Below are 26,427 nucleotides of genomic sequence, written 5' to 3'. Positions count from 1 at the left end.
GAAACATTTTTTTGTGATTATAAGAAACAAAAATTAAGAGTTCAGAAGCTGACAATTTTTATGGATAAAGGCTGTAAACATTTAATCAGTTATCAACATGCTTGAAAACCAATATTTCTATTTATTGACCAGCCATCAACACTTGAGTATAACAGCAAAGGTCTTTTTTTATTTATGCCTTTTGCAGAAGTTAATATTACAGACATGCAGGCACAAGGTTTCAACCATTCAGTGTGAAGTCTCTGCCACCAAGTCTGACACACTGAGCGAGTACCTGGGAACAAAGGCGTTATTTCAATCAACCATGACATTTTCTCCTAGTCAAACTCTGTCACACCTTTGTTCAATAAATCCATCAATGTCTCAGCAGAGAATTACAACTCGAAGACACTGAATCCGGCGTACAAATGTTTACAGATGACTGGTCCTGAAACAATTTCAAGACTTCAGTGCCAGCGAAAGCATTAAACAATAAAAGCCGGGGCAAATAAAAGGCCAAGGAAGTCGAGGGCAAATAATCATGAGATGGAGTGATAGAGCAGTTCTAAGAGGAAGAGCAAGCGAAGTCCTTTCTGATGAAAGGTTAAGGGATCACCAAGTGTCATGCAGGCAGTGAGAGGCAGGTCATTACCTAGGAAAGGCCAAGTTTATTAACAGAGAAAGGTTTCAGAACACACCTCTGCCACAGCTGACAGAAACAAAGAGCTTTCTCCATCTGCTCCATCAAGTGAAAGGTGAGTCAGACAGAAGAGGTGTGCGTAGCTTTGTGAATCCATGTTGTTGTGTTACATAAAGATGACATGCTGCCTTTACAAGTGCATTCTTGCTCAAAAAAGTGCAATAACCTAACTATGTGGCGATTAGAAGTTTATTTAATGGTTTTAATCTAATGGGTATTGTATTTAAATAAAAATGCAGGAAACAAGCTTGAAATGTTTCCAGTTCATATACACATTCCATAACTTTCTCAATATAAAGTAAAGAAAACCTCTGGTTTATGCATGAACTGTCAATCAACAATAATTTAATTTTGTATACCTATTGTTGCAACACTAATGGCTGCAAAGGTACCTAGAAACCTATATGTGGGATTATGTTAATCAAAAACAGGAGGCAAACTACAAAAGTGCTGGAAAGACCAATTTATCAGTGAACGGCAGAGTGAACGAACAAAGCCAAGGGATTACATGGAGTTTTCAAAAGGGGGGTCATGGCCAGAATGATAAGAATACAGCCACAGACTGGGTTTATTTCCATAATAAAATTAAATGTTTGGTGCACATGATTATATGAGATTAACTGTTGAATGTAAGTATGTAGAAAAGTATGGAGTATGGAGGTAAGTATGGAAATAAATGTGTTCTTTGCCTTTTGTGTTCAAATACGGTACAGTATAATGTTAAATCCCAAAATCAACAGTATTAAAAATAGAAGCTGACTTAATGGGTATTTAATGATTTTCAATTTATTAGGCAAGTCTAGCAAAAAATTCATCACTTTGAGCACATCCCACAATAAATACTGCTGTTGTGAAGAATATATCCTCAGTTATTGTTGAAATGCTTTTAGAGAGCTACTGATCCAACTTTGCATACCTTACATTAAGCTTTTTTTTTTTTTTAAATTCAACTCATTTTTATAATTTATTATTGTTGATTTAAGTACCAGCATTAAAAAAAGTAAATGGTAAACGGACTGATCCTTATATAGCACCTTTCTACTCTATATGAGCACTCAAAGTGCTTTATACAGCATGTCCCATTCACCCATTCACACACACATTATGTCTAAGTGCTTTCTAACATTCACACACACACAATCACACTCCGTTGAACACGGGAGTAACTTGGGGTTCAGTATCTTGCCTGAGGATACTTAGGCATGCAGACATAATAATACCACAGTTGGTGGGTTTAATTAATTAAGTTTGTGCTACAACCTCAGCCAATAGAGAGCATCTTGGCTCCCATGGTAGCTAGCTAAACAGTGTTAATTTAGCAGAAATTACCAGTTTACCACGTTAAGCCAGGTAGAGGTCACTGTAAGATTGAGTACTCTTAACCAGAACCTTCTGGTCTGTTGTTGATCCTGATGAAAGGAACCTCAAGGGAACAGTTTACCCTTCCTGAGATAGGGTTACTGGGGCCCCACCATGGAGCCAGGCCTAGGGAGGGTGCTCAAGAGAGATCGCCCGGTGGCCAGGACTTAGCCCGTGGGGCCTGGCCGGGCGCAGCCCAATGAGGAGACATAGACCCACCCTGCTGTACGCCCACCATCCACAGGAGGCACCATAGGGGTTGGGTGCAGCTTGTGTCGGGCAATGGCCAAGGGTAGACTAACCCCGAGCTATCAAGGCTGGAGACTGGGACATGAAACGTCACTTTTTTTTAGTGGCGAAGGATCCTGAGCTAGTACGTGAGTTTGAGAGAAATGTGGTAGATATTGTCTCTCTGTGTTAGCCCTGGGACAGGCTGGCGACCTGTACAGGGTGTACCCTGCCTCTCGCCCTATGATAGCTAGGATAGGTTCCAGCCCCCCATGACCCTGAACAGGATAAGCGGAAGAGAATGGATGGATGGATGGATAGTAAGGCTCACCTCAACACACAGCCTGTGCTCTGAAACCAGTCTCCTGGAGAGGGCTGGACTCTGTTCCAGTCTGGAGCTGCCCTCAGTAAGAGGCAGAGGGCTGGAGTGGGTTTCCTTGTATCTCCCCCTTGCTGCCTATATGTTGAATGACAGGGTTACTTCCCTGCATCTTTGGGTCATGGAGGGGCCCTGACTATTGTTTGTGCTTATGCGCCAAATGACAGTTCACCGCATACAGCCTTCTTGGAGTCACTGGGCCCATTGCTCAAGGGTGCTCCATCCGGTGACTCAGCTGTCCTTTTGGATGACTTCAAAGCTCACGTGGGCAATGGCAGTGAGACCTGGAGAGCAGTGATTGGGAGGTCCGGTTTGCTTGATCTGAACCCGAGTGATGTTCTGGTATTGGACTTCTGTGTAAACCACAGTTTGTCCATAACAAACACCATGTTCAAACATAAAGATGTCCATACGTGCATGGGGCACCAGGACAGGCCGATGGTCGATTTTGTAATTGTATCATCAGATCTGCAACCGTATGTTCTGGATACCCGGGTGAAGAAAGGAGCTGAGCTATCAACTGATCCCCACATGGTGGTGAGTTGGATCAGGTGGCGGGGGAGGATGCTGGACAGACCTGGTGCACCTGAACATATAGTGGGGGTGCGCTGGGAATGCTTGGCAGAAGCAAGTCCGCAAGATCTTCAACTTCCACATCCATCACAACTTCAACAGCATTCTGAGGCCATCGAGTCTGAACAGTAATTCCTTATTGTAATGATGCCCAAGAGCTACTTAAGTGGCCTAAACTGAAAAAATGCTACAGTGGAGTACTAAAAGAAACTAGAAAGATTAATCATATTTTTACCATATTAGCTTTTTTGGATCACTTTAAAATCCAGATCAGAAAGACCTCGTTGTTCTATATTTTCCCAAAAGACAGCAAACTGCTTTAGAATTTTCAAAAGTACAATAAGAGGCTGTACTTTCAGCTATTAGGCCCTACTCTTGTTAAACCAGCTCCTAATTTGGGTCTGGAAGGCAAAGACCATTTCTACTGATATGAGGAGGCTTAAAACTCTTTTTTTTAAATAAATCTTATAGCCAGGCCTGGCAGCCCTAAATCATCCCACAATTTTGTGTTCATAACCTCAGGCTGCTTGGAGACCTCCAGTAATGCCTCAAGAACCTATCCTCCACTTTCCTCTGTTTCACTCTCACTATATTCATGTCACTACTACAGGTCAATTAATGCAGTTGGTTCTTGTCCTTGCTCACCCTGTACCTTTCTGCAGGTATTCCTGGCTCTGAAACTATGTTTTCTGGATTTTTGTTTTTCCATGTTCCAGGCTATTCTTTTGTCTCATCTTTCTCTCTTCCTAAGCTTGTCTGAGGTCTCTACCTGTTAAAGGGGAGTTTTAACCCCACCCCTACTGTTACTTAGTGCTTTCTCATGTTGAATTTTTGGATTTCTCTCTCTTAGACTAAGGGTTTTACCGTACACAATCAAGTACCTCAATATGAAAGCGTGAATGCTGACTGACTGGTTACAGAAAGGTACCAGTCACTTCCTAAGGAATTTCTATTAGAAATTTCATTGCAACCAACTTCTAATCATTGGTTTTAGAGTTGCCCCTCTCTAAAGGCATGCAAAGGTTGACTGTCGTATTCTTCAATCACAATTTTCACATGGAACCTAGAAAAATAAGTTGTATACAGATACAGAAAAGGAGGCTACAAAAAGATTTAAGGCCTTTGTGTTCATCAGTCCACAAAATTACGTTGTCTATAAAATTATGATAAAATGATTAAATTCAGAACTTTGTAGGACAGCCACTGCTTGTGGCTGTCCTACAAATTTCCATGTGCAATTCTTAAAGAGTTGAAAAAGAACTCAAGGGTAACAGAAAAACACCGGGAGAAACAAACAAAAAAAACCTGGTTGCGTGATGTCCTATGCAGAGCCTATGCACAACTTTGCAGACCGTCATCTAAATGTTGTGGGTTTTTACTATCATCAAAAATATATGGAATGACTGGCCTGTGGTACTCTTGGTTCTGCTGTTGTTAGTCCTTCAAAAAGTTGTGAAGAAGGCAAAAGGTATAACATGCAAAGAGCACAAGTTAAAGCAATAAAGTGTCAAATGCTGTTACAGAGCTTTTCATGCTGTTTTTGTGCTCTGAGTTTTCTGTTTCTCCCTCTAGGTGGTGACCTCTGTTCCCTTTCCTGTTCAGCTCAGAATCAGAATTCATCACATAGATAGCGTCATTCCTGTTGGGCTACGTCCTGTTGGCTTTTTGGAGGAAATAAGTCTAGGTTACATACATATAATCCTTCACTCTATGCAGCCAAATATCTAGGCAAACAGACAGAAACACAGCACCATGACTCTCACATTAGGTGGATGTGACGTTAATATTGCTTGTAAGGTAATTCAAAACCTAATTTGAGAGTCTAGAAAATTAATGACTTCATTATTGGCTTTATTATCTTATTTTACTTGACCCAGCCCCTAACTATAACATGTATAATTAGAAACTAAAAGATGGTGCTAAATGCTTTATGTGGAACTTAAATTCTTATAGATTGAGCAAATATTTGAAAGGAAATGTCAACTGTGCTTGAAAACTGGAGCTTCAAAAACAGTCAAACTGTACACCATCTAAAATCACCCTAAACACAAAGCAAAAATCCTTACCAGAAAACACATGCAGAGAGCTCAAGTTACAGTTCATTTTGTATGGAGCAGTGAGTCATCTGCTTCAGCTCATTTCCTATTCAAAGCTTTGAAATAAACAAATACCTTTATCTATAAATTATATATTACTTTAAACTACACACCAAAGATATAGTCACCTCAAGCCAAGTTTTTATTACTTATAATTTTGGGGTCTTTATTTTCCTAAATGTATGACGTAATTATGATAACAGACAGACAACAGCAAAAATTGCTGAATAACTAAACTGTTCTTAAAATTGCATAACAGATTATGTTTCAAATGACAAAATTAAGCAAATCAGCACACAAGTTTTGCTATTTTAAAGTCAAAAAAGAAGCTGAGAAACCAAAATAAAACTGTATATTATGATGCTCAGTTCTCAATTTTAAAAAGAACAGTGTCAGACCACAGAGGAGTTCAAAGGAAGACAAAAAAAAGACAGATCGGCACAAAGAGGAACAAAGAGAGACTGGGGTGATGAGGTGAGCTATCCTCTTTCAGTTCAGAGATAGAAGAGCTCTGATTAAAAAAAGAAGTCACATAACAGAAGTAAAGCCAACAGGCTGCAATAAAACAAACACTTCCCACAGGGGCAAAAAATTCTGTCCTCTTGGCATTCCTTCTGCACATTACCACCCAAGACATGAAGGAATAGAAAAATGGCTTATTTTGACATGTATATTAGTAAAGGATCTTCTGTTTGTTTAGGCTGGAGACCAGCATTAATGCATTGCCCCAATGCCCTATTTCACTGGGAAAAAAAATGATGTCGGGAACAGTCAGAGTGTACATACAGCAATGCATTAGGATAGAAGCTTTAGTACACAAGTGAAAAAGAACTAAAATATTTGACTCGCAGTGATAATCTCTAAATTTTCTGTGTGAAAAGAAAATGTAATGCTTTGCAAATTGTTTAAACAATATTTTTAATTTAAAACCCAATCTTAAATTTGATACCAGCATCACATTTCACACGGCATCCATCTTTTTTGGCATTGACGTAAGAATAGAAAGAAGAGCCATGCCGTATCATACTGTGTTAAATCATGATATCAATGATATTGCAATGCCATGAGTTTACATTCCTTAGCACACAACAATGACCCAAGCCCAGACATATCTGAGAGCAACAGATTTGTCAGCCTTAGATGATGATCTAGTAAAAAAAGGGAGCTACTTCAACAACAAAGCTCAACGCTTTGCAAAATATCCAAGAAAAATTTTCCTGCTTAAGGTGGAAACGACAAACTTGTTTTACCACTTGAGGGAAGAACACACTATCGAGCTGATGATGTGTGGCCCCAAAGTAAACAAATGACTCCACCAAGCATTGCTGGAAGGCTCGATAGATGGATTCCATATGACAGAAGAACATGAAGAGCAAACAGTGGGTGGAGATCATTAATTCGGTTACATGGTGGAAAAGCAGGACTTTAAACAACTGGTTAAAAAGTTTGATCCAAGATACAAGATCCCAGGTAGGAAATATTTTTCAGTTTTATTATGTAACAATATTGTAAAGCTGCAACGATTCCTCAAGTAACTCAAATAATTAGGTTATTAAAAAAATCCTCCAAGCAAATTTGTTGCTTCGATGCTTCGTTTAAACTGCAGCGCTCAGGTGTCTCTGTGGGGAGCGTTTCACCCACATTAGCAGCATTAAATTTCTCCATCTTCTTCTTGTGGGTTTAATGGTGGTTGGCAAACCAGCTTAGGACTGCAATACTGCCACCTACTGGATTGGAGTGTGGATCAGGACTTAGAAAACCCCCCAAATTATAAAAAATTTTCTCTGTCGCTGCGACAGATTCCCTTTAACACTGAGTGGATCATCGCTGACACATTTTTCCACATCTCCACCACTCTCTGCCATGTTTGTGTGTTGTGCTCGCTGAGCTGAGAACTTCAGCTGTTTTTTTTTTTTCTCTACTTCAACTGTAGCTTCCAGAACGGATCGCTATAACCACAGTTTGCTAGTGAGTGCCACTATTAGCACTAGCGATCGTTCTGTACTGGAAGGACCCCATCCGTCCATCCATTTTCTTTCGCTTATCCAGGGCTGGATCACGAGGGCAGCAGCCTAAGCAGAGAAGCCCAGACTTCCCTCTCTCCAGCCACCTCCACCAGCTCATCCGGAGGGACCCCAAGACATTCCCAGGCCAGCCAAGAGTTATAATCTCTCCAGCATGTCCTGGGTCTACCCTGGGGACTCCCAGGACATGTCCAGAACACCTCACCCAAGAGGTGCCCAGGAGGCATCCTAGTCAGATGCCCGAGCCACCTCAACTGGCTCCTCTCGATGTGGAGGAGCAGCGGCTCTACTCTGAGCCCATCCCGAATGGCCGCACTCCACACCCTATCTCTAAGGGAGAGGCCAGCCACCCTTTGGAGGAAGCTAATTTCTGCCACTTGTATTTGTGACCTTGTTCTTTCGGTCACTACCCAAAGCTCGTGACCATAGGTGAGGGTAGGGATGTAGATCAACCAGTAAACTGACAGCTTCGCATTTATGCTTAGCTCCCTCTGCACCACAACAGACCGGTACAGTGTCTGCATCACTGCAGAAGCAGCCCCAATCCATCTGTTGATCTCCCGTTCTCTTCTCCTGTCACTCATGAACAAGACCCCGAGATACTTAAACTCCTCCACTTGGAGCAGGAACTCGTCCCTGAGCCGGAGAGGACACTCCACCCTGTTCCAGCTGAGGACCATGGCATCAGACTTAGAGGTGCTGATTCTCATGCCAGCAGCTTCATACTCAGCTGTGAACCGTTCCACTGCGAGCTGGAGGCCACCACCTCATGAAGCCAACAGGACCGCATCATCCGCAAAAAGCAGAGGCAAGATTCTGAGGCCAACAAGACAGAAGCCTTCCGCCACATGGCTACGCCTAGAAATTCTGTCCATAAAAATTATGAACAGAATCGGAAAGACCCCTTCCCCTTCAAAATATTTTTTTACTTTAATCCCTGGTTAGTGACTAAATATAGATCTGCAGTAGAAACGTATTTAGGAGAATGTTTGTGAATACAAAGCATTACAACACTATGCTCATGCAGCCCCCGGTTTTTCAACAAAAACACTGATAACACAACAGAAGCGGGCAGCTGTTTTACGTGCAGTCTGTCTGCGCAGCCGCAAAGGGGTGGAGCCCTTACAGAGACAATGAACTCAGGTGGAGCGAACGGAAACGTTTTTTTTTCTAGCGTCCAATACAGCAGCTTTCTTGTTTTTCCTGTAACCACCATTAAACCTTTACTGGGAAACAGCCGGAGGTCCTTCATCAACAACCTGATCAGCAAGTGAAGAAAAGAGAACTTTGTAAACTGCAGTACGGAAGTTAAAATATGCAGATGAACCGTTAATACGAAAAAAGTATTTCTTATCCGATTACTTGAATAATCAGTGGAATAATCAATAGAATACTCGATTGCTAAATTAATTAATAGTTGCAGCCCTACAATATTGTGCAGATTCCTGACAAGTTACTTACTTTAGTTATTGTTAAAGTGATAAGCAGTAATACTTCAGCCGTAACTCGAGAACAGTCTCACCTAGGATGTTCAAATTGACTCCATAAATGCATACTGTTCAAGCTAGACCTGTCAAACTACACACTGGTTGATCACTGACTTTACTAAAACAGTACTTTGACAACCCCCTCCCCCTCTGTTACCAATCCAAAACAGCCGAGCATTGAAACCCGCTCTGCAGTACTATTGTTTATAATTTATACTAATATACCCTTGAACTGCTACCCATAAGCACAGGAGAAGCTGACTGCAGCCACATGTATATTACATCTGAAGGCATGCAGAACTTGTGTTGATGTATTTTGTTCAGTTCCCTACTCTCGTGTTTGATTTTAATGACTGTGGGATGACCAAAGCAACATTTGTGAAAACTGGGTCTGTTTTTCATTTGTCCCAAAACTGGATAATCCTATATGAACCTTGCACATTTATAACTGAACAATAAAAGTCTTCAAAGTAGGTCGAAGCACAGATGCACCCAGTTTCAGTGTTGAATGAAAACGTGCATGCATGGCATTTCTGTATATGAATGCTCAATGCTCTGCTTCCCACATGTTCTGAAAACTTGCAAAGTAGTCAGTAATAAGCAAATATAAAGAAAATGCTTCTTTGTGGAACAGCTTCATAAACCTTTAGCTAACATTAGCTGTATGTTAAACTGATACTAATATTAAATCAACTTAAAATAAATATTTTTCAGTTAAAATAATGAAGTGCTCAAGGTATAGTTGCTGGTGTCAGGATATGGACCAGAGATAGAATAATTTCTGCTCACCCTGACTAGTTATTTGGACTGTATATTAGAACTATTCCTCTTATGAAAACCCAGGCTGTGTAAAAGACAGCTATATATCCTTGACTTCCAAATAACTTCATCCAGGCTCTGACCCGATTCAGCAGTTGAATCAGAAGTGGAATTCAACTACAGATTCTGTTTCTGTTAAAAGACTGAAGATGTCAAAAAAAAAAAATAGGATGTAATAGAAAGAACTCACCTCTCCGAGCTTTTGCTTGTCTCACTCGCCAAACTGTCTTGTGGATCTCAAAGTTGTAATTTGCAGGCAGGGCTTTGATTGCCTCCTGTAACTCAGGGTCTTGGAGGATTTCATCTGGAATTTGATTGGCTACCCGCCGTGGTCCTCGAGCTAAAGAGAGCAAGTTAAATTATTGACCTGTTAGCAATGCGGTGAACACGATCTGAAGCATACATAATGTACCTAAGTCTATAGATCAAGTTCCCTAAAGTTTTCACAAAGCCAAACTCTACAAATGCAGCAATATGCCATTTACAACAATTTGCTTAAAAAAGACCTACAGGAGTTAGTCTCCACAGTTACTATTTTTAATAGAAGTGATGTAGCATAGCAATAAACACGCCCCCTCAAAAACTTTACTAAAAGTGTTGAAATTAAATTCAAAATGGCATCTGATATGTTGTGTTTGTCCTATTTTCTATTGTGTTTTAATTATTTTCGCTGCATTCAGAATTTATTTGAATTTTAAACTGTTTTAAAGGAGTTTTATAGTGTGGAATTAAAGAGCATGTTAAACTTGTCCTTTTACAGTCTTTTCAGCTTAGTTTTCTATCATTTACTGAGCTCGGAGAAACACTGAGTGAACTTTCACACAGATTTTACAGGCAAAACTTGAGTTCCATAAAGCCTCACTGATTCTCAGGTTCAGGCAAGAATCACAATTGCAATATGCAAAAGTCTTGAACCACCCTTTATTTTTTATATATATATTATGCTAGGAAAATGGGAAATTCTAAGGAACTTAAAAGTCAATTTTTGATATGAACACCTTCATGAACACATGTTCTTGTAATTTCATTAAATAGTTTTCAGGATTAGTTCTCCAGGCTTCCTGAAGGACATTCAAAGCTCTTCTTTGGGTGTTGGCTACCTTTTGAACTGATAGTGTTCTATTGTGTGTGTGTGTGTGTGTGTGTGTGTGTGTGTGTGTGTGTGTGTGTGTGTGTGTGTGTGTGTGTGTGTGTGTGTGTTTTATCCAGGTATGCTTTTAATGCATCAGTAGTGTGTTTGCAACATGTGTTTTGTACTGCAAAATTAAGCTGTTACTAATGAGACTCTTTGCAGATGGTATTGCATGGTGGATCAAAGTCTTACGGTACATTTCTGTATTCATAATTCCATCTATTTTGATAAAATCCTCAACACCACTGGCTGAAAATCAGCCCCAACCATGACAGAACCTCCGTGTTTTACAGATGGCTGTAGACACTCACTGTTGTACCTCTCTCCTGATCTCCTCTGTACATACTGATGAGCTGAACCAAAAATTTCAACTTTGGATTCATCACGCCATGAGACCTGTTACCACTGATTTTCAGGCAAGTTCTTGTGTAATTTGGCATCAGCCTTTTCTCCCTGTTTCCCTTCATTAAGAATGGCTTCTTGACAGCCATGTTTCCACTGAGACCATTTCTGATGAGGCAACAGATGGATCAACTGAAGGGCCAGATGTATCTCTGAGGTCCTGTGTCAGGTCTTCACTGGATTTTTTCCTGTTTCTTAAGGACATGACTTTCAGATACTGTTCATCTGCTGTAGATAGTTTTTTAAGCATGCCGCTGCTTCTTTTGTCCTCCATTTGTCCAATTTCCTCAAATTTTTGAGAACACACTACACATCATGATGAGATATTCCAAGTTTTCAGCTAATAGCTCTTTGGGAATCACTTTATTGATGCAAAATACTATTCTATGCCTGTCCAACTGTTATCTTTGGTATTTTTCATAGATTCAAATAAAGAAATGGGGGCAAATGTGTTTTTTTGACAGGCTGCTAGTAACAAAGTGCCTATTGAGTGTCAAGAAAGAAATGTGTGCGTGTGTGCATTTTGGAATTGACCAATTTTCTGCTTCAATTCGTCTCCAAATTTTAAATGATCTTCAACTTAAACTTGATTTATTCTCCTCTGTTGAATCTAAGCAGAGATGTAGTCCGCACAAGAGGCTGAGGCCATTGAGGGGTCTGTATGACAATGTATTGATTTTCTTTAAGTACTTTAAAAATAGTGACTGAAAATCAGCTGAAGGCCTTGGAACTAAAAAAAAACCTAATAATAAAGAAATACTGAACAGCTACAATGAAGAGAATTGGGAGCATTTCTAAAATATTGTATAAAATATTGTAAATGCCTGAATTAAAAGGAAAAGATGCATCTTCCAACATGTTATGGACATGGCCTGCAGTCAAATAGTCATATTTCATCAGGAGGATTCCTACAGAAGTGAAATGAGCACCTACAGTTGGTCCATAATTTGTTGGACAATGCCACATTTTTGTAGTTTTACTTCAGTACACCACCACAGTGGAATTTTAAATCAAACAATAAATATGTGATAAAAGTGCCAGCTTTCAGCTTTAAGGGTTTTTTTTTACCAGAATTTAATATTCACTGTTAAGGAATTACAGACATTTTCAAACATACAATCCTCAATTTTCAGAAACTCAACCGTAACCGGCCAATTGATGAGCAGTTTCTTGGCCAGAAGAGGCATATCCCCCTTGTTATTTCATAACAAATAAAGCAGACAAAATATATGATGCTGATTCAAAGAGTTGAATTTATATTTTATAGCTTTCAACATAATTTTAACTTTAAGGCCCAAAGAGATGCCAGTTCAAGTGACGGAGACCATCATTAGAAAATAATAATAACTTGTAACCAGCATAATCAGAGAGACAGCAAAAAGCTTAGGAGTGGCCAAAAAAACAATCTGGTATATTCCTAAAAAGAATGAATTCACTGTCCAGATCAGCAACACCAAAAGGCCTAAAAGATGACAAAACAACTGAAGTGCATAATTCAATTAAATTTCAATTCAATTCAATGTTATTTATATAGTGCCGAACCAGGGTTCAGGATCACCTGAGAGCTAATGGTGGCTAAGCTACCATGGTCCACACCGGCTACAGGGGCCTGGCTAGCTACAGGATTTTTCAGGTGTCTCTAATACACTGCGCCTGACCTCCAAGGCTACAAACAGGCAACAATCAAAGTCTACAACCAAGAAACACCTTCATGAAAGGAAATACAGAGAGTTTTAAACAAGATGCAAACCACTGGCTACACTTGAGAACAGAAAAGCCAGATCTAAAAGAGCCTGAACAGCTAGGGAAATAATTCTCTGGACAGATGAAGTCAAGCTTAACTCGTACCAGAGTGATGGAAAGAGAAACAATTCTGATGAGGATGAATTCTGAAGTGTACAGGGCTATACTCTCTGCTCAGATTCAACTGAATGCTGCAAAAATTATAGGACAGTGCTTTACAATGCAAATGGGTATTCAGTATTAGTAGTGTTTTGCAGCATTGTTGGTTAATGACCCAACAAGAGTTTCTCAAAGCAAAGAAATTGAATATTCTTCAATGACCTGATCTCAACCCAACAGAACATGCTTTTTAGTTACTGAAGACAAAACCTAATGCAGAAAGACCCACAAACAAGCAGCCACTGACAGTGGCTGAAGTAAAGTTCTAGCAGAGCATCTCAGTCACTGACTGTACAGGATTTTCAAAGAAATAATAAATATAATCCTTATATTTAAAATTATATTAATTTATCCAATTAATTTGGGGGACTGTGTATAAAATGGTTGGAATTTCAAAAAAATTAATGCAATACTTTTGTAAAATCTGTTGAATTAAAGTTGATAATATGCATTTTAATCACATATTGCTTGTTTGGTTTAAAATCCTGCATACGTACTGAGGCAAAACTGCAAAATTGTGTCTTTCTCCAACAAACTATGGACCTTAACATATGTGCCACGAGCTCTGTAAGTGCTCTAAATAACTATAATAAAATGATCAAAGTCAATTTAAGGATTATCAAATATATGATTTCACTTTCAAGGTAAAAGATCAAAGGTCACCACAAATGTTCAAAAAAATTTTATTAAAGCCTATCTTGTCGAAATTTTAAAGTACTTATGCATAAACAATTACTGTAAATAATTCATTGCCATTTTCTATTTTTAATTAAAATACTCACAATAATGCAAAGTGAACTACAAACCCTACATAAAAATTACATACACATTCATATGTATTCATATCTCTGCAAATGTTTGTGCTCTTTTTTTGAGGATTCAATTAGGTACATGAACTGAAGCAAATATATCCAGACTATATATGTCATTATCTGTTCATGTGGATCAATTTTTTTTAAATAAAAATGTAAAATCATATTTTACAATTGTTCAAAGGCAATAAAATTAATTTCTAGGCTTTGTAGTAATTTATGATTGAGTATGACAACATTGGGTGGTATAGTAGTATCTGCACATAGAAAATTTAGGGTGCAGGAGGTATGCGTTCCACTGAGTGCCCATTTACTTTTTGTTTGTTTTTGTATTTTGTTTTATTTGGCCTATTCAACCGCAGGCCTGATCTAAATACATCCAGATATCAATATTATGAAACACTGCGGATGCTCGAAGCTCTGGTTCTGTTGGAGAAAGGTAAAGCCATCCAAAAGTTGCTGCTGGATTTCTGTCCTACCCCTTAATTAAGAGACCTTTCACTAGCCACACAAGCGTGACTTCACACTTTGTTACTAACTGGGCGAGAGTTATTAAATAACGTCCAACTTCTTTTCTCAGGAGACACAGACAGCTGATCCGAACAGATATATTTTTAATTTCTAACATTCAAACACCCACATTTATTTCTAAGGGTAAAGTCTTGATACCATGTGAAGCACTAATAAACACAACGAATTACAAGACTCTTAGACTCCCCGTGTCTGCGTGGGGTTTCTCCGGGTACTCCGGTTTCCTCCCACAGTCCAAAGACATTCACTTACTGGGGTTAGGTTAATTGGAAACTCTAAATTGCCCATAGGTATGAATGTGAGTGTGGATGGTTGTCTGTCTATCTGTGTTGGCCCTGTGACAGGGTGTACCCTGCCTTTCGCCCTATGTCAGCTGGGATAGGCTCCAGCACACACCCCCAGCGACCCTGAACAGGATAAGCGGAAGTGAATGGATGGATGGATGAATTACAAGACATACTGATCAGTGGAATTAAGGACACTACTGCATCTGAAACGTGTGTTTACAGACACTCCGGAACGATCTCAGGAGGTCTTGAGTCACCTCGATAAATATGACGCTAACTATTAATCAAACGCAAAATACTTTGCCATATAAATATAAAATACACATTTCTTTTAGCTACTTGACACCATGCACGCTGGACACGTTACTCACATTCTTGTTTGCATCATAGCCAGATGTGCTGATAGTACAAGTTATCGACGCGGAACCCGGAAGTCTACAAAGTGCTTGCGGAAGCCAAATATTCTTTTGTAATAATTCATTAATAGGCGACATTAATATTTACCTGTGGGCTTTTTGGCAGGAACAATTTGCACTTCACTCGAGGGCGCTGCCATATTTCTTTTCGTCCAAAACATACACACGCGTGAGGAACAGAAAGGCGAAACTAATCGAGTGAGGAAAACAGGGAAGAGAAGCGGAGCACCGATGCAGCCGATTTCTCTGATTGGGACAAGAAGACAGAGCGACCACACCTAAGAGACAGACAGACCTAACAGACCTAACACACTGGAAGACTTGAATATTGCCACCTTCTTATAACAGGGGCCTGAGTCATTTTTAACGAAAGTTTTATTTTAGCATAAATCATCATATTTTAAGTGTTTTGTTGCTTTTTTTTTTTGTCTTTTTTGAAAAAAAAATGTCTTAGGCTATTAAATTAAGAGGGTGACGATATGAAACTTTACGGTATGTTAAAAACTTATGGCCACTAATCGCAGCGGGAATAAAATCTAATTAAATACAGCTCAAGTTATTGTCCAGTATTACTGCCGGTATATTATTGCTATTATGATTATTAACAAAAATAAAGCTATCAATAGAAAATAAAAAGAAATAGAAATAAACATGAGTGTAATCTTTGGCCTAAGTGTGTATATTGGTGTGTGAGCGAAAGATGGGGGGAGAGAGAGAGAGAGAGAGAGAGAGAGAGAGAGAGAGAGAGAGAGAGAGAGAGAGAGAGAGAGAGAGAGAGAGAGAGAGAAAGAGAGAGAGAGAGAGAGAGAGATTGGTCTATTATCTATAATATATTGATTTGGGTGGGTGAATTTGTTTGGCAAATCTCAGTTTCTTTATGGCAAATCTCTTGATTCGCCTGACATTTTGTCTGCTGGTTAAGATTACTGTTGTTGGACTGAAGTTTTTTTTCTCCATGTGTCATTTCAAATGTTTTATGAAGCCCGCTGCTGTCAGGGAGCAGTGCGTCTGACAGGGGCAGAGGCACTGAGAGCGATGGAGCAGTATGCTGCCCGGTGGAGGGGGGGCTGAGGCGGTAACACACTTCTCCCTCCTTGAGCGCATCAGCAAGCCCTGAATCATAGGTAGAAAGCAGAGAGAGATCTTCACAGACAAGATCACAGAAATGTAATAATTACGAGGGGAGAGCGGAAAAGTGGGAGATTTTAAGAAAAGCGACGCCATCAAAGTCTACATTATTAAGGAGGATTTGAAGAGTCTGCGTTTATAGGCTAATCCGACATCAGAGGCGAAATGTGAATCCAAATAACTTATGTTAATTAGAGATTTTAAATATGGTGAGATCTGAACGGCACCGAAGCACCGAGAGAAGAATTTGAGATTGGCCACTTGAACTGAAATATCTGTGGCTTTCGGAGTCTCTCTGTGCTCGCCGTCGACTTGCCCCCCAGAACTGATTTGAAGCTTGCACGGTGATTCGGGTTTGAAAGGAGTTGGCTGTAAGGGGCTGTGTGTCGGACTGCTGCGCGTTTGTGGTCATCACTCACACTGGAGTTATCATTATTTCGGACAGAGGAGACGGTTTTTTAGTTGGTCTGCTTTCCCGGTGATTTCCGCCTCATTTGCAGGTCTGCCAGACTTTGTGAAAAAAAAAGAAGATTGTTGTTTGTTAATGTTTCTCAATCCCGCGGCAGCCTGCAGTGCAACTCAATACAGTGGATCGAAAATCCGAAGGAGTGACAATTGACATTCGCGCGACGAACCACGAAAGCTCTGGATCAACTTCAAAACTAAAAGGCACAAGTTTCAAGTCTGGAATATAAGAATATATGATTCTCAGAGGACATAAGACCAACTACACCTAGGCCTGCAAAATGTTCAAAAGGGGTGAGTAAGTCTCAACTTTTGCCCCCTACCCCACCCCACCCCAAATTAATGTATTTACCCACGACGGATTCTGCTTTGTCGTATGTCCCACGATACGTGGATCCGTAGCGCGCACTTTTTAGCGTTATGAAACAGATGTTTAAATATGACACAATCATAATGCACCACGCTGCCCTGCAGATGTGTTATTACAGCCGATGCGCCATTCTAAGCGAATCCTTAATTTGCAAAACACGCACTGAAGGTTTCTGGAAATGAAATATTCATCTGTGTAAGGATACACGGGGACGAGTGTGTGATATTAATACAGCTGATGCCGCACTGCAGTTTATGAGTTGTACCCGGGTCACAGGGCTATCTCTCCGAGCACTTCCCTCGGTTGAAGGATTATTATTTTGCTCTGTGTCAGTACATTTAGATGTGATGGATCAAATCGCAGTTCACTAGGTTATTTTCCGCTGGCTACACACTATATGAGCGCTCAAGACCTTTGGCACTTAATATAAAAAGGAAGAGCTCCTGAAACTTTTAATATCAAGATCCCCTCGGCAGATAGACACCAGACACTCTTACTTTGTCCCCATCTTCGGTCCAAGGAATTGTTTCTTTCATTCAACGCTTCAACTGACCATTCAGCTATATAGCTGTCTGCACTGGATGTGTTACAGCAGTAGGGAGACTAAAACCCCTAATGAGAATGGATTAGAGCACTATGCTCCCACTGTGCTTTTATTGAGGGAGTGGAATAATAGTGAAATTAAACTGTTTCTCATTTTGCTGTGTTCCCTGGAGACCCCTTAAGGACCCCTGGAGATCTCTAGCCTCCACTTTTCCAGCCACTGCATCAGGCTTTACTTTTCTCTGACTTTGCCATGGCATACAGCTAACCATTTTTTCACTAGGCTATTTTATGTAAATGATATTAGGCATTCTTGTTATAGAAGAGTGTAAAATCTTCACACACACACACACGCACACACACACACACACACGCACACACACACACACACACACACACACACACACACACACACACACACACACACACACACACACACACACAGAGAGACAAGCTATTGGTTTTGTGAGGGTCACCATGAAAAAAAAAAAAAAATCACTGCTTGTGTTGTATTTATAGTTATTTGCTCTGCCTAGTGATAAACCATCAGTTTAGAGTGTTTGTTTCTGTTATGTTCCTCTAGGGCAGAGAAAAACAACGTGTTTTTAGCTGTCATCAAATCGATTATTGCTGTTCCAACAGTTGAGATGAAACACACTGTGGTTATAGCTGCTTATAGCTCAAAGAAGAGGTTTAATGTCAAAGCCTGTATCCTGACAGTTTCTCATAACTGATGTGGCTCCACACGAAATGAACAGTTTATTCACATCTTTCATGTGAAGTGTTGCACCTGGATTTCTGGGAGAACTGGCGTGAGTCACGATGCACGTTCTACAGGAAGCTCTTTTCCAGGGGAGCGTTTAACACATGGACAAATGTGTCTTTTTCTGTTCTAACTAACTAGCACACTGGTAAGTGCTGAAGTGGTAACATATAATTATGATGAACAGATTCTCAAGGAGACGATTCCCCAGAGGACACATTTTTCTTTTATTCTTTCAGTTAACATGGCAAGGGTTAAATTAAGAACTGAACTGCGCAGAGGTGATTGGCATCCAAGGATTTTATACTCCCGCTTTGTCCAACTGTGTCACATGTGAATCAGCTGTCTTGCCGCTGCATAGTGGCGGACAGAAAATCACTTAATTCAAAACAAATGACTTGCTCAGCATGCCAACATGTCTGAGTCTACAATAGTGAAGCAGAGATGCGTCAGCTTTGGCAGGAACACTGCAGAAGTTCTGTGGTGAATTTGAATGTTTTTGCACCTAAAATAACACATTCCAGGGAGTCTGTCTGATGCATCAGGCACAGCATTTACTCTTAGACACCAACCATTCACAAACACATACAAGGAAAGCATGTTAGCTAACCTATGTTGAGAACACACCTCAGGTTGACTCCATATTGTGGCTCCCTGTTGCTAATTACCGCCTTAATGGAGTGGGCACTTAGAATTTATGATGCTGATCTCTTAATCTTTAGGTGATGATCTCGTACAGGTTGATTATTACAGCAATGCGGTCATATGGTTGTGTCCATACAAACAACAAATATGCCTGAAAACCCACATTTCTTGCGCGCGTATATTCACCTGAGACAATACAGTCCACATATCTACGTTTGAATAGTCAGAATGGTGTTTATGATTCTGCTTGTGTGTCTTTTCTGTGGCTTAGAACAACTTAGAGCAGCTACTCTAGGCTGAGTCTGTATCTGGGTTCAATGCGTGTCTGCTTTTATGTAGCCATGCAATACATGTCACTCCATCTCTGTCTTGACTCTTCTGTCTTTCTCACTTGCACTGTCTTTCTTTTTCTTAAAACCAGTCAGCCATAGAGTGGACACAAGGGATGATCTGTCAGAACAGCTCTGAGATGGAAAGGACAAGATGTCCACTGAATATACCATGCCATGGCATGCTGTAATTGCTGCTACATGTTATTCGGGATTATTGGAAGAGGCTCAGCTTAGGCTTTTTCTACTTTAGGCACATAACAAATGATCCATGCAGACAAGCATAGAAAGGCATGCAACTTATGCACTTGCTGACTCACTTGTGGAAAAAAAAAAAAATCCTAATCTACCCATTGCAAAAGATAAAGATACACATATCCTTGTATTTTCATAGTTATACGGATAGATTTGTTTATGCATGCTTTCGCCCATTCCGGATGTATTGCAGGCCTGGATTTCATAGATTATTTCACTGCAGTAAGCAGCCACAGGTTTCTGTTCATTTCAAGGCAGCATAAAAATTCTATTCTTGAAGACCTGAGAATATCACAGACAACATGAAACCACCTTTATTTTTTCAATCACGTGCATTGCTGTTGCATTGTGATGCAGTTACACACAGGGAATTCTATTGCATGTATGATTCTTAAAGACCAGTTCCACTGCCGGATGCATATGCAAGATTTTTTTTATTCTTTTTTAAAACTGGTTGTCTATGGCTAGGCAACACAAATAAAAAGGCTATGTTAATCACTAGTGCTTGAAAGACAAAATTCCTACAATAACCAGAATTCTTTGCAGTCTATTCCTTGCAAGGCTGGTCTGCATGAAATTGCTATTAGACAGGCTTGATCCTTTAGAGCATGAATTCTGCAAAACTGTGCCTGCAAATGAACAAGGAAATGTCAGTACAGGCAACATGGAGGGATAGATATACAGATATACTTCCCATTTTATGATGAAAAAAATTAAAGTGACCTTTTAAAATGCAAAAGAAAAGTATGTCTCAATCAATTTCACCGTGTAGTGACAATGCAAAACATAACATAAGCGTGTATAACTTAATGCACAGTGGGATGGATTACTTGTTTTTAGTTTCTAGGAGTAGTTCTTCATTCTGTACTGTGATAAAAATAAACAGAATGCTGCCTGTGAAAAGAATCACCTACAAACTACTCCATGCTCTAAAAACTGGTATGCTTTGGCTGTAATGGAACTTTGATATGTTTTGGCTGAAGAGGAATAAAACATGCAAAAATCACTAATAAAAGCATGATGGCCAAATTTCAGAGGAGTGTGTCTGAGGAAAGAGCCTTCACATACCAAAAATAATTTATTACAGAAATTTTAAAAAGTCTGAGTTGGTCTGTAAAAGCAACTGACCAAACACACAAAATCCCCTACTCATATGTTTCTACAGAGCACCCATCCCGATCCAGACAGCTCCTTATGGCTTGCTTCCGCCATTATGTTCTTCTCATTCAGAATCGCACAAGTTTCCACAAAGTGATGGTCCGTTCCCTTTAGAATATTCCCAGATTACAGTTTGCTTACCTGTAAGTTTCATAATTTTCAAAGGAGCTGCTTATCAGTACAGAGTACTCAGGTCAGCATGTACTTGGTTCAGCTTGTTATTTGGATAGGCACAGCACATCTAATCTGCTGTTCACCCACTACGTGTTATTGTCTCTGTCTCTCCCATAGTTCAGCTAAGCACACATAATAGCAAAAACATATAAGGAATGAATTACCTTTCCTTGGAAATTCTATTCCATAGGCAGCAAATATTTTACCTCAGCCCTGATATCTTAAGTTTAAGCTAATCATTCATGAACCATAAATGCTCTAAATGTAATATAGGACTTTAACTGTCTGACAAAAACAGTTGTATGTGTGTGTATACACACACACACTTACAAACATGCAAAAAGTATGGTAAGGTTTGTTTTTTTATGCGTCAGGCTTTCAAGATAAGGCTAATTAAGAAATGCATTTGCACTGATTTCATTTAACACGGCTTTTTTAAAAAACAGAATTTAGCTAAAAAAGAACAAAGGGAACTGGAACAACACTACAGAGCACAGAAGCTTTATGCTGCTCCACGCATGCATTCACATCAGCAATTATATGAATACTAATTAACTGAAAATTTGAACATGGTAACCTCATAATCAAAAACAACAACAGCACAGTGTGTTCTTTAATTTTCCAGCTACAGTGATTGACAGTATGTACAGAGATAATTACTTTTTTGATATGCTGCAGCATTTAGTAATCATATTTGGAAAACTACAAGCACTGATTTTAAAGTAGCGCACTGCTCGTGATATTTTCAGCACTACTGTAGCTGGCCGGGCTGGAGGATTTGCTATTAATGATTTCAGCACAATGAATGTAGTGTAAAGGGAGCACCTGTGGCCTCAGCTCTTTAGCTTTCCAGCTCTGCTCACTTATGCAGGTTGTATCTCGTGGACCTGTGTCAGTGGAGTCAGAAAAGCTCTTTAGCCACAGCTGCAATAATGCTCTCCGCATTATCAAATAACCACAGATGTCAAGGAGCTCCTCTTTGTTTTGTTTTTTTGCCCGGGGAGATTTTTTTTTTAATCAAAGGCTGGTACAACTTAGACATCGAGTACTACGTTGCTAATCATAAAGCAAAAATTAAAGTGTCTTCTTGTTAGCAAAGGACAGAGGTTTTTCCTAAGTAAGAAGCACAAGCTGTGTCCTAATCCATCACAAGTGATTTGAAAATTTGTCACAAATGTGCACGACAGCAGTAAATGCCCATCCGTCACTGCCACAAACTTGCAGTCATCCTCAAGACCCAGAGATAGTTCTATTTAAAGAGAATAGATTCCTTGCTCATATTATCACCTTCCTAATCCGTTCACAGTGTCAGCCTTTTGCTATCACTCCTTGTCAGCTCTGCATTGTTGTACTTTTTCAGTGTGACTTGTGTTTCTGTGCGGGTGTGAGGCAGTGCGGACTGATGTCTGAGCATTTGGAGGAGAGCAGGTTTGAGAGAAGTGAAGAGGATAATGTAGAGAGGAGCAAAAATATAAACCTCAAACTGATCCCCTAAGTCTTTCTAAGCTGCCTGAAAAATAGAAAGCAAATCTGAGCGGAGGACGACATTTCTAGTTCTTTCTGACAGTTGTTTAAGGGTGTAAATTTTAAGACCTTCTACACATCTGTTTAAAATAGTAGGGTAATCAAAACATGAAGTAGATGCATGAAAATGAAATAAACTAGCAACAACCTATATTTGTGCAGTTTTGCAAAAGCTGTGGTGCAAGCTATGAAGGCAATGAAAAAACAAAAATCAATAAAATGGCCCATTGGTAGTCTATAGACCTGTTCTAGAAAACACAGAGTCCAGGGTAATTGACAGAGGAACATTACCAATTATTGGATAACTGAGTCACATTTATTATCCTGCCACAGTACACCTCTGCATTCCGAATATCTGATTTAGCCAAAGGAGACTGCTCAAACCCCAAAACTATTTATTTAGTGCCCAGTACTCAGGAGTGTTTCCAAAGAAGAGTCTGGCACGTGACGCCTAACAGAAGATGACAAATAATTAAAACATGTGGTGTGTGTGTGTGTGTGTGTGTGTGTGTGTGTGTGTGTGTGTGTGTGTGTGTGTGTGTGTAGAATACAGCATTGGATTCTTTGCCATGAATTGTTGGGGTTTTGTTTGTTTGTTTTATTTGTTTTTTTCTGGGAGCCATTTCACACTTCCCTGTCAACCATTTCACATTGAATTAGGTCATGAGGGCTCTGAGTTCAAAAGTGGATGCTGTGCTCTTACGCAGCTGAGGACTCTCTTATTAATGCAGTCTGAAGCGACATCTGAACGATTAAATCCGCACAACATTTGACTTGGAATAGGAGTCAAAATTACAGTGTGCAAAGACAAGTCTGTCCATCTCTGTTTGCCCTTTAAAAAGTCACCTGATTCTTGTGCAAACGTCATTTTCTCAGTCTTTGTTGTGGAAATGAGATGCAAGGTTGGTCATTAGCGGATGATAATGAGGTGAAAGAGACAAACAACCTAAGCCCTGTTGGTTTTTCTAATATTAATAATTAATTTGTGATTAAGTGGCTAATTGGAGTTTAAAGGTCAATGTCATTGAGAATACCATGGATCTTTGGAGACAGGAGAGGGGGTGGGGGTGGCAGAGGGAGACAGTCCAAGAGACTGTTGACAGTAATCCCAGGTGCTCTCCTGTTACTGTGACAGCTCTCCCCCTTCCTGAGCTATCCTCCCCAGGCGACATTGCCTTTGTGTGCTGAGGACAGCAATTCAGTTACACCAGCACCTGGGCATCTGCCCTTTTGCCATTGAGAGTTAGCAAGTTCTCAAGATGGAGTGGCATATCATCAAGATACAGCAGAGGTTAAGAAGAGGGGAGAGGGGGATGGCTATCACACACATAATGTTGTTCTTATTGGAAAAGGAATATACTTGCATTTTGTGTTGTCGAGATTAGAAACTAGACTATATAAATGCTCCATTACCAGTTTGTAGTTTGGTTTGTAGGTGAGCTTAGTGGCGCGAACATGCCTTGAGCAGGTTCTTTCCGATATGCATCCATCCATCAATCCATCCATCCATCCATCCATCCATCCATCCATCTAATCCATTTCCCCAAGAGCTTATCCAGCTCAGGGTCGCAGGTAGTCCATCCCAGCTGACACAGGGCAGGACGCGGGATACAGTTTTGACAGGTTGCCAGTCTACTGCAGAGCTTTTTGTGTTACATAAAGTCTGAAATAATCTAGGTCCTGGTATTGATTCATCATGCTTATTATTATTATTATTATTATCAAGATGCTAGACATGAAATCAAAAGTTAATTCAGTTTCCAGAGTTTGCAGATTTGAAGATGTTTCCACATAAAAGTTTCTGTTCTGGCGACTTGGTAAAATTAAAACACTTAGTAGGGAATGAGATGAGGAAAGGAATAACAATCATCTTTTCATTTTTCTCCTCCTGCCTCCAGTCTCCCGCCTTGCAGCTTCAGTTTTCTCCCCTTCCACATCTCCGGTGGATCTTGCCTGCTCATTCCTGGCGTTAATGAGACAGGTTACTGTCACAGTCACATCTGAGCTTAGTGCTTGTAATATCTGCCATGTCTGTGTTCTGACTAATGTTATCTGTGCTCATATGCCTGCCATGCTCAGGCTGACTTTTAAGAATAGTCAGGGTTCAGGAAATTGCAGCAACAAATTAATTCTTCCTTCCGATGTGAATTCACACTGTGGCCTGCAACTGCAGAACCACTTTAAATAAAACAGTCCCACTCTACCCAGTCACAGGATAATTTGGCTAATTGTGGCTAATCTTGAAAGGAACTGAGCTTGAACCTTTATTTTGATTCATCTGCTTTTTAGAATTGGTATATATTTGACTGTTCTTTGAAAGCAGCATAATTTTCTTGTATTAAATATTTCAAGAGTGAATTGATGTGATACAGTCTGGTACAAGATGTTGTCTCATATAATCGCTTGAGGGGGACAAGAGGATTTACTATAGAATCCAAAAAGTAGTTGAATGGAGGAATGTGTGAATATTATTTAAAAGGCAGGACTGAGAGACAGATGGAGTTGTAGTAATTACAGAATATAGGCCAAGGTCTTTTCGACAATCACACATCTTTTTATATGCAAATCCCTGACAATTGTCTTAGAATGGTCTTAAATTCAGTCATTTACAGCAGCAGAACCATGTTTTGACCTTATTAAGGCTCATAGAAAGGGGATAAGAATGGATTGGAATTACCAGATTCAATTTACCCTCTATTTTTTCCATATCTGGCTAAATCTGAGTCAAAAATGTCCCGCTGTTTTTGCAGCAACCTTCCTCAAATTGAAATCTATTTCTGGTGCAGAAAGGACCTCTCTTGTGCTCCCTCCTTATGTACTGGAGTCCTTGACATTTGTCCGCTTTCCTTTTCTAACAAACACTGTTCTTCTAAATGGGCCCTCACTCACAGAAATCACAGAAGCCAAAAAGTCCTTGCATCATAAACACTGGGCATCAAACTCACAATGGAGGTGCAAGGTGCTGTTTTGTGTGGCAGAGATAAGCGTTTTAATTATTCCAGTATTTGGTAAAGAGTATAGAGGACTACCTGGATTCAAATGACATGCTTAGGTGGTTTGTGACACGTGGTTTGTGACACGTGGTGCATGTGGCGACTGTTTGCATTGTGCTGCATTGCAACTCCGGCCTCCTTAACTTTTGTGGCTGTTGCTTTTTTTTTTTTTTTTTTTTTGCAGAGGTGTGGCTGGGAGTACTCTACTTTGGGATAGGTGAGGAGAAACAGTACTCAGGACCTGTGAAATCAGGAGCAGGTTGTTTTACATTCCAATCACCTTGATCCTGCAGGAATTCAGTTGTGCATCTTAATGAAGTGGTTTCCTTTGCACGTGGCACCAGATAAAACCCAGGTGCCTTTCTGTTTAAGATGAAACTGATTGGAAACAAGCTGCTCCCAAAGCATCTTTTTGCTGACCGTCATTTTGAAACATGAAAGGGACACATGTCACAACATTGTGTTCTAAAGCTCGACTGAGGCCATTTGTGTGAAAACACTGTCAGATATGGATTTTCTTGCCTGGGCAGCTCAGACGAAGTATTTTTTTTTTTTTGTTGGATTTTTAATGGTAAGCAAAAGGGGAAAGCTCAGAGCTGTTTTTATGAGGTTTCCACCCATCTGCTGTGGTTGGCAAGGGACCTTGAAGAGAAGGCTGCATCCTGCTTTGCCTGCAGTCAAAAAAAAAGAGAAAAGAAGCAATAAAAAAAACTGTCAGGGTAATAGAGAGTCACTACCATGTATGCTGTGTCTTGTAGATGCTGCTCCCAGTCAAGGCCTCAATCACACATGACTCAATTCCCATGGGAGACCCGAGAACACAGAGATGCCACAGTCTGACAGTGAACACTGCCACTGCTGTGCCCCAACACCCCAGTATAAGATCAGTGTCTAAGCCATGTGTGCACTTCTGACAGCTCCAACTCTTACGAAAACTACAAATCTCTTTATTCC

General features: G+C 40.0%; 2 protein-coding genes across 3 annotated transcripts in view; one reads left to right on the top strand and one right to left on the bottom strand.

The window, feature by feature from the left end:
- dph1 (diphthamide biosynthesis 1) overlaps positions 1–15,341 on the bottom strand; it is a 63,615-nt gene extending 48,274 nt beyond the window's left edge. For both annotated transcript variants that reach the window (XM_030744475.1, XM_030744476.1), the window contains exons 1-2: positions 15,215–15,341; positions 9,835–9,984 (exon numbers count right to left, since the gene is read on the bottom strand). In XM_030744475.1, coding sequence (XP_030600335.1) covers positions 9,835–9,984; positions 15,215–15,287 — 223 coding nt within the window. In that variant the 5' untranslated portion in view covers positions 15,288–15,341. The remainder of the gene's footprint in view (positions 1–9,834; positions 9,985–15,214) is intronic.
- Positions 15,342–16,296: 955 nt separating this feature from the next.
- Positions 16,297–26,427, top strand: part of rtn4rl1b (reticulon 4 receptor-like 1b) — a 156,317-nt gene continuing 146,186 nt past the window's right edge. Inside the window, exon 1 of the mRNA XM_030743567.1 lies at positions 16,297–17,013. Within this exon, the coding sequence (XP_030599427.1) occupies positions 17,001–17,013 (13 nt within the window). The 5' untranslated portion in view covers positions 16,297–17,000. The remainder of the gene's footprint in view (positions 17,014–26,427) is intronic.

This window comes from Archocentrus centrarchus, chromosome 13, assembly GCF_007364275.1.
Source record: "Archocentrus centrarchus isolate MPI-CPG fArcCen1 chromosome 13, fArcCen1, whole genome shotgun sequence".
Lineage (NCBI taxonomy): Eukaryota > Metazoa > Chordata > Actinopteri > Cichliformes > Cichlidae > Archocentrus > Archocentrus centrarchus.
The sequence above is the reverse complement of the archived record's forward strand: the minus strand, read 5'-3'. Positions and strand labels throughout refer to the sequence as shown.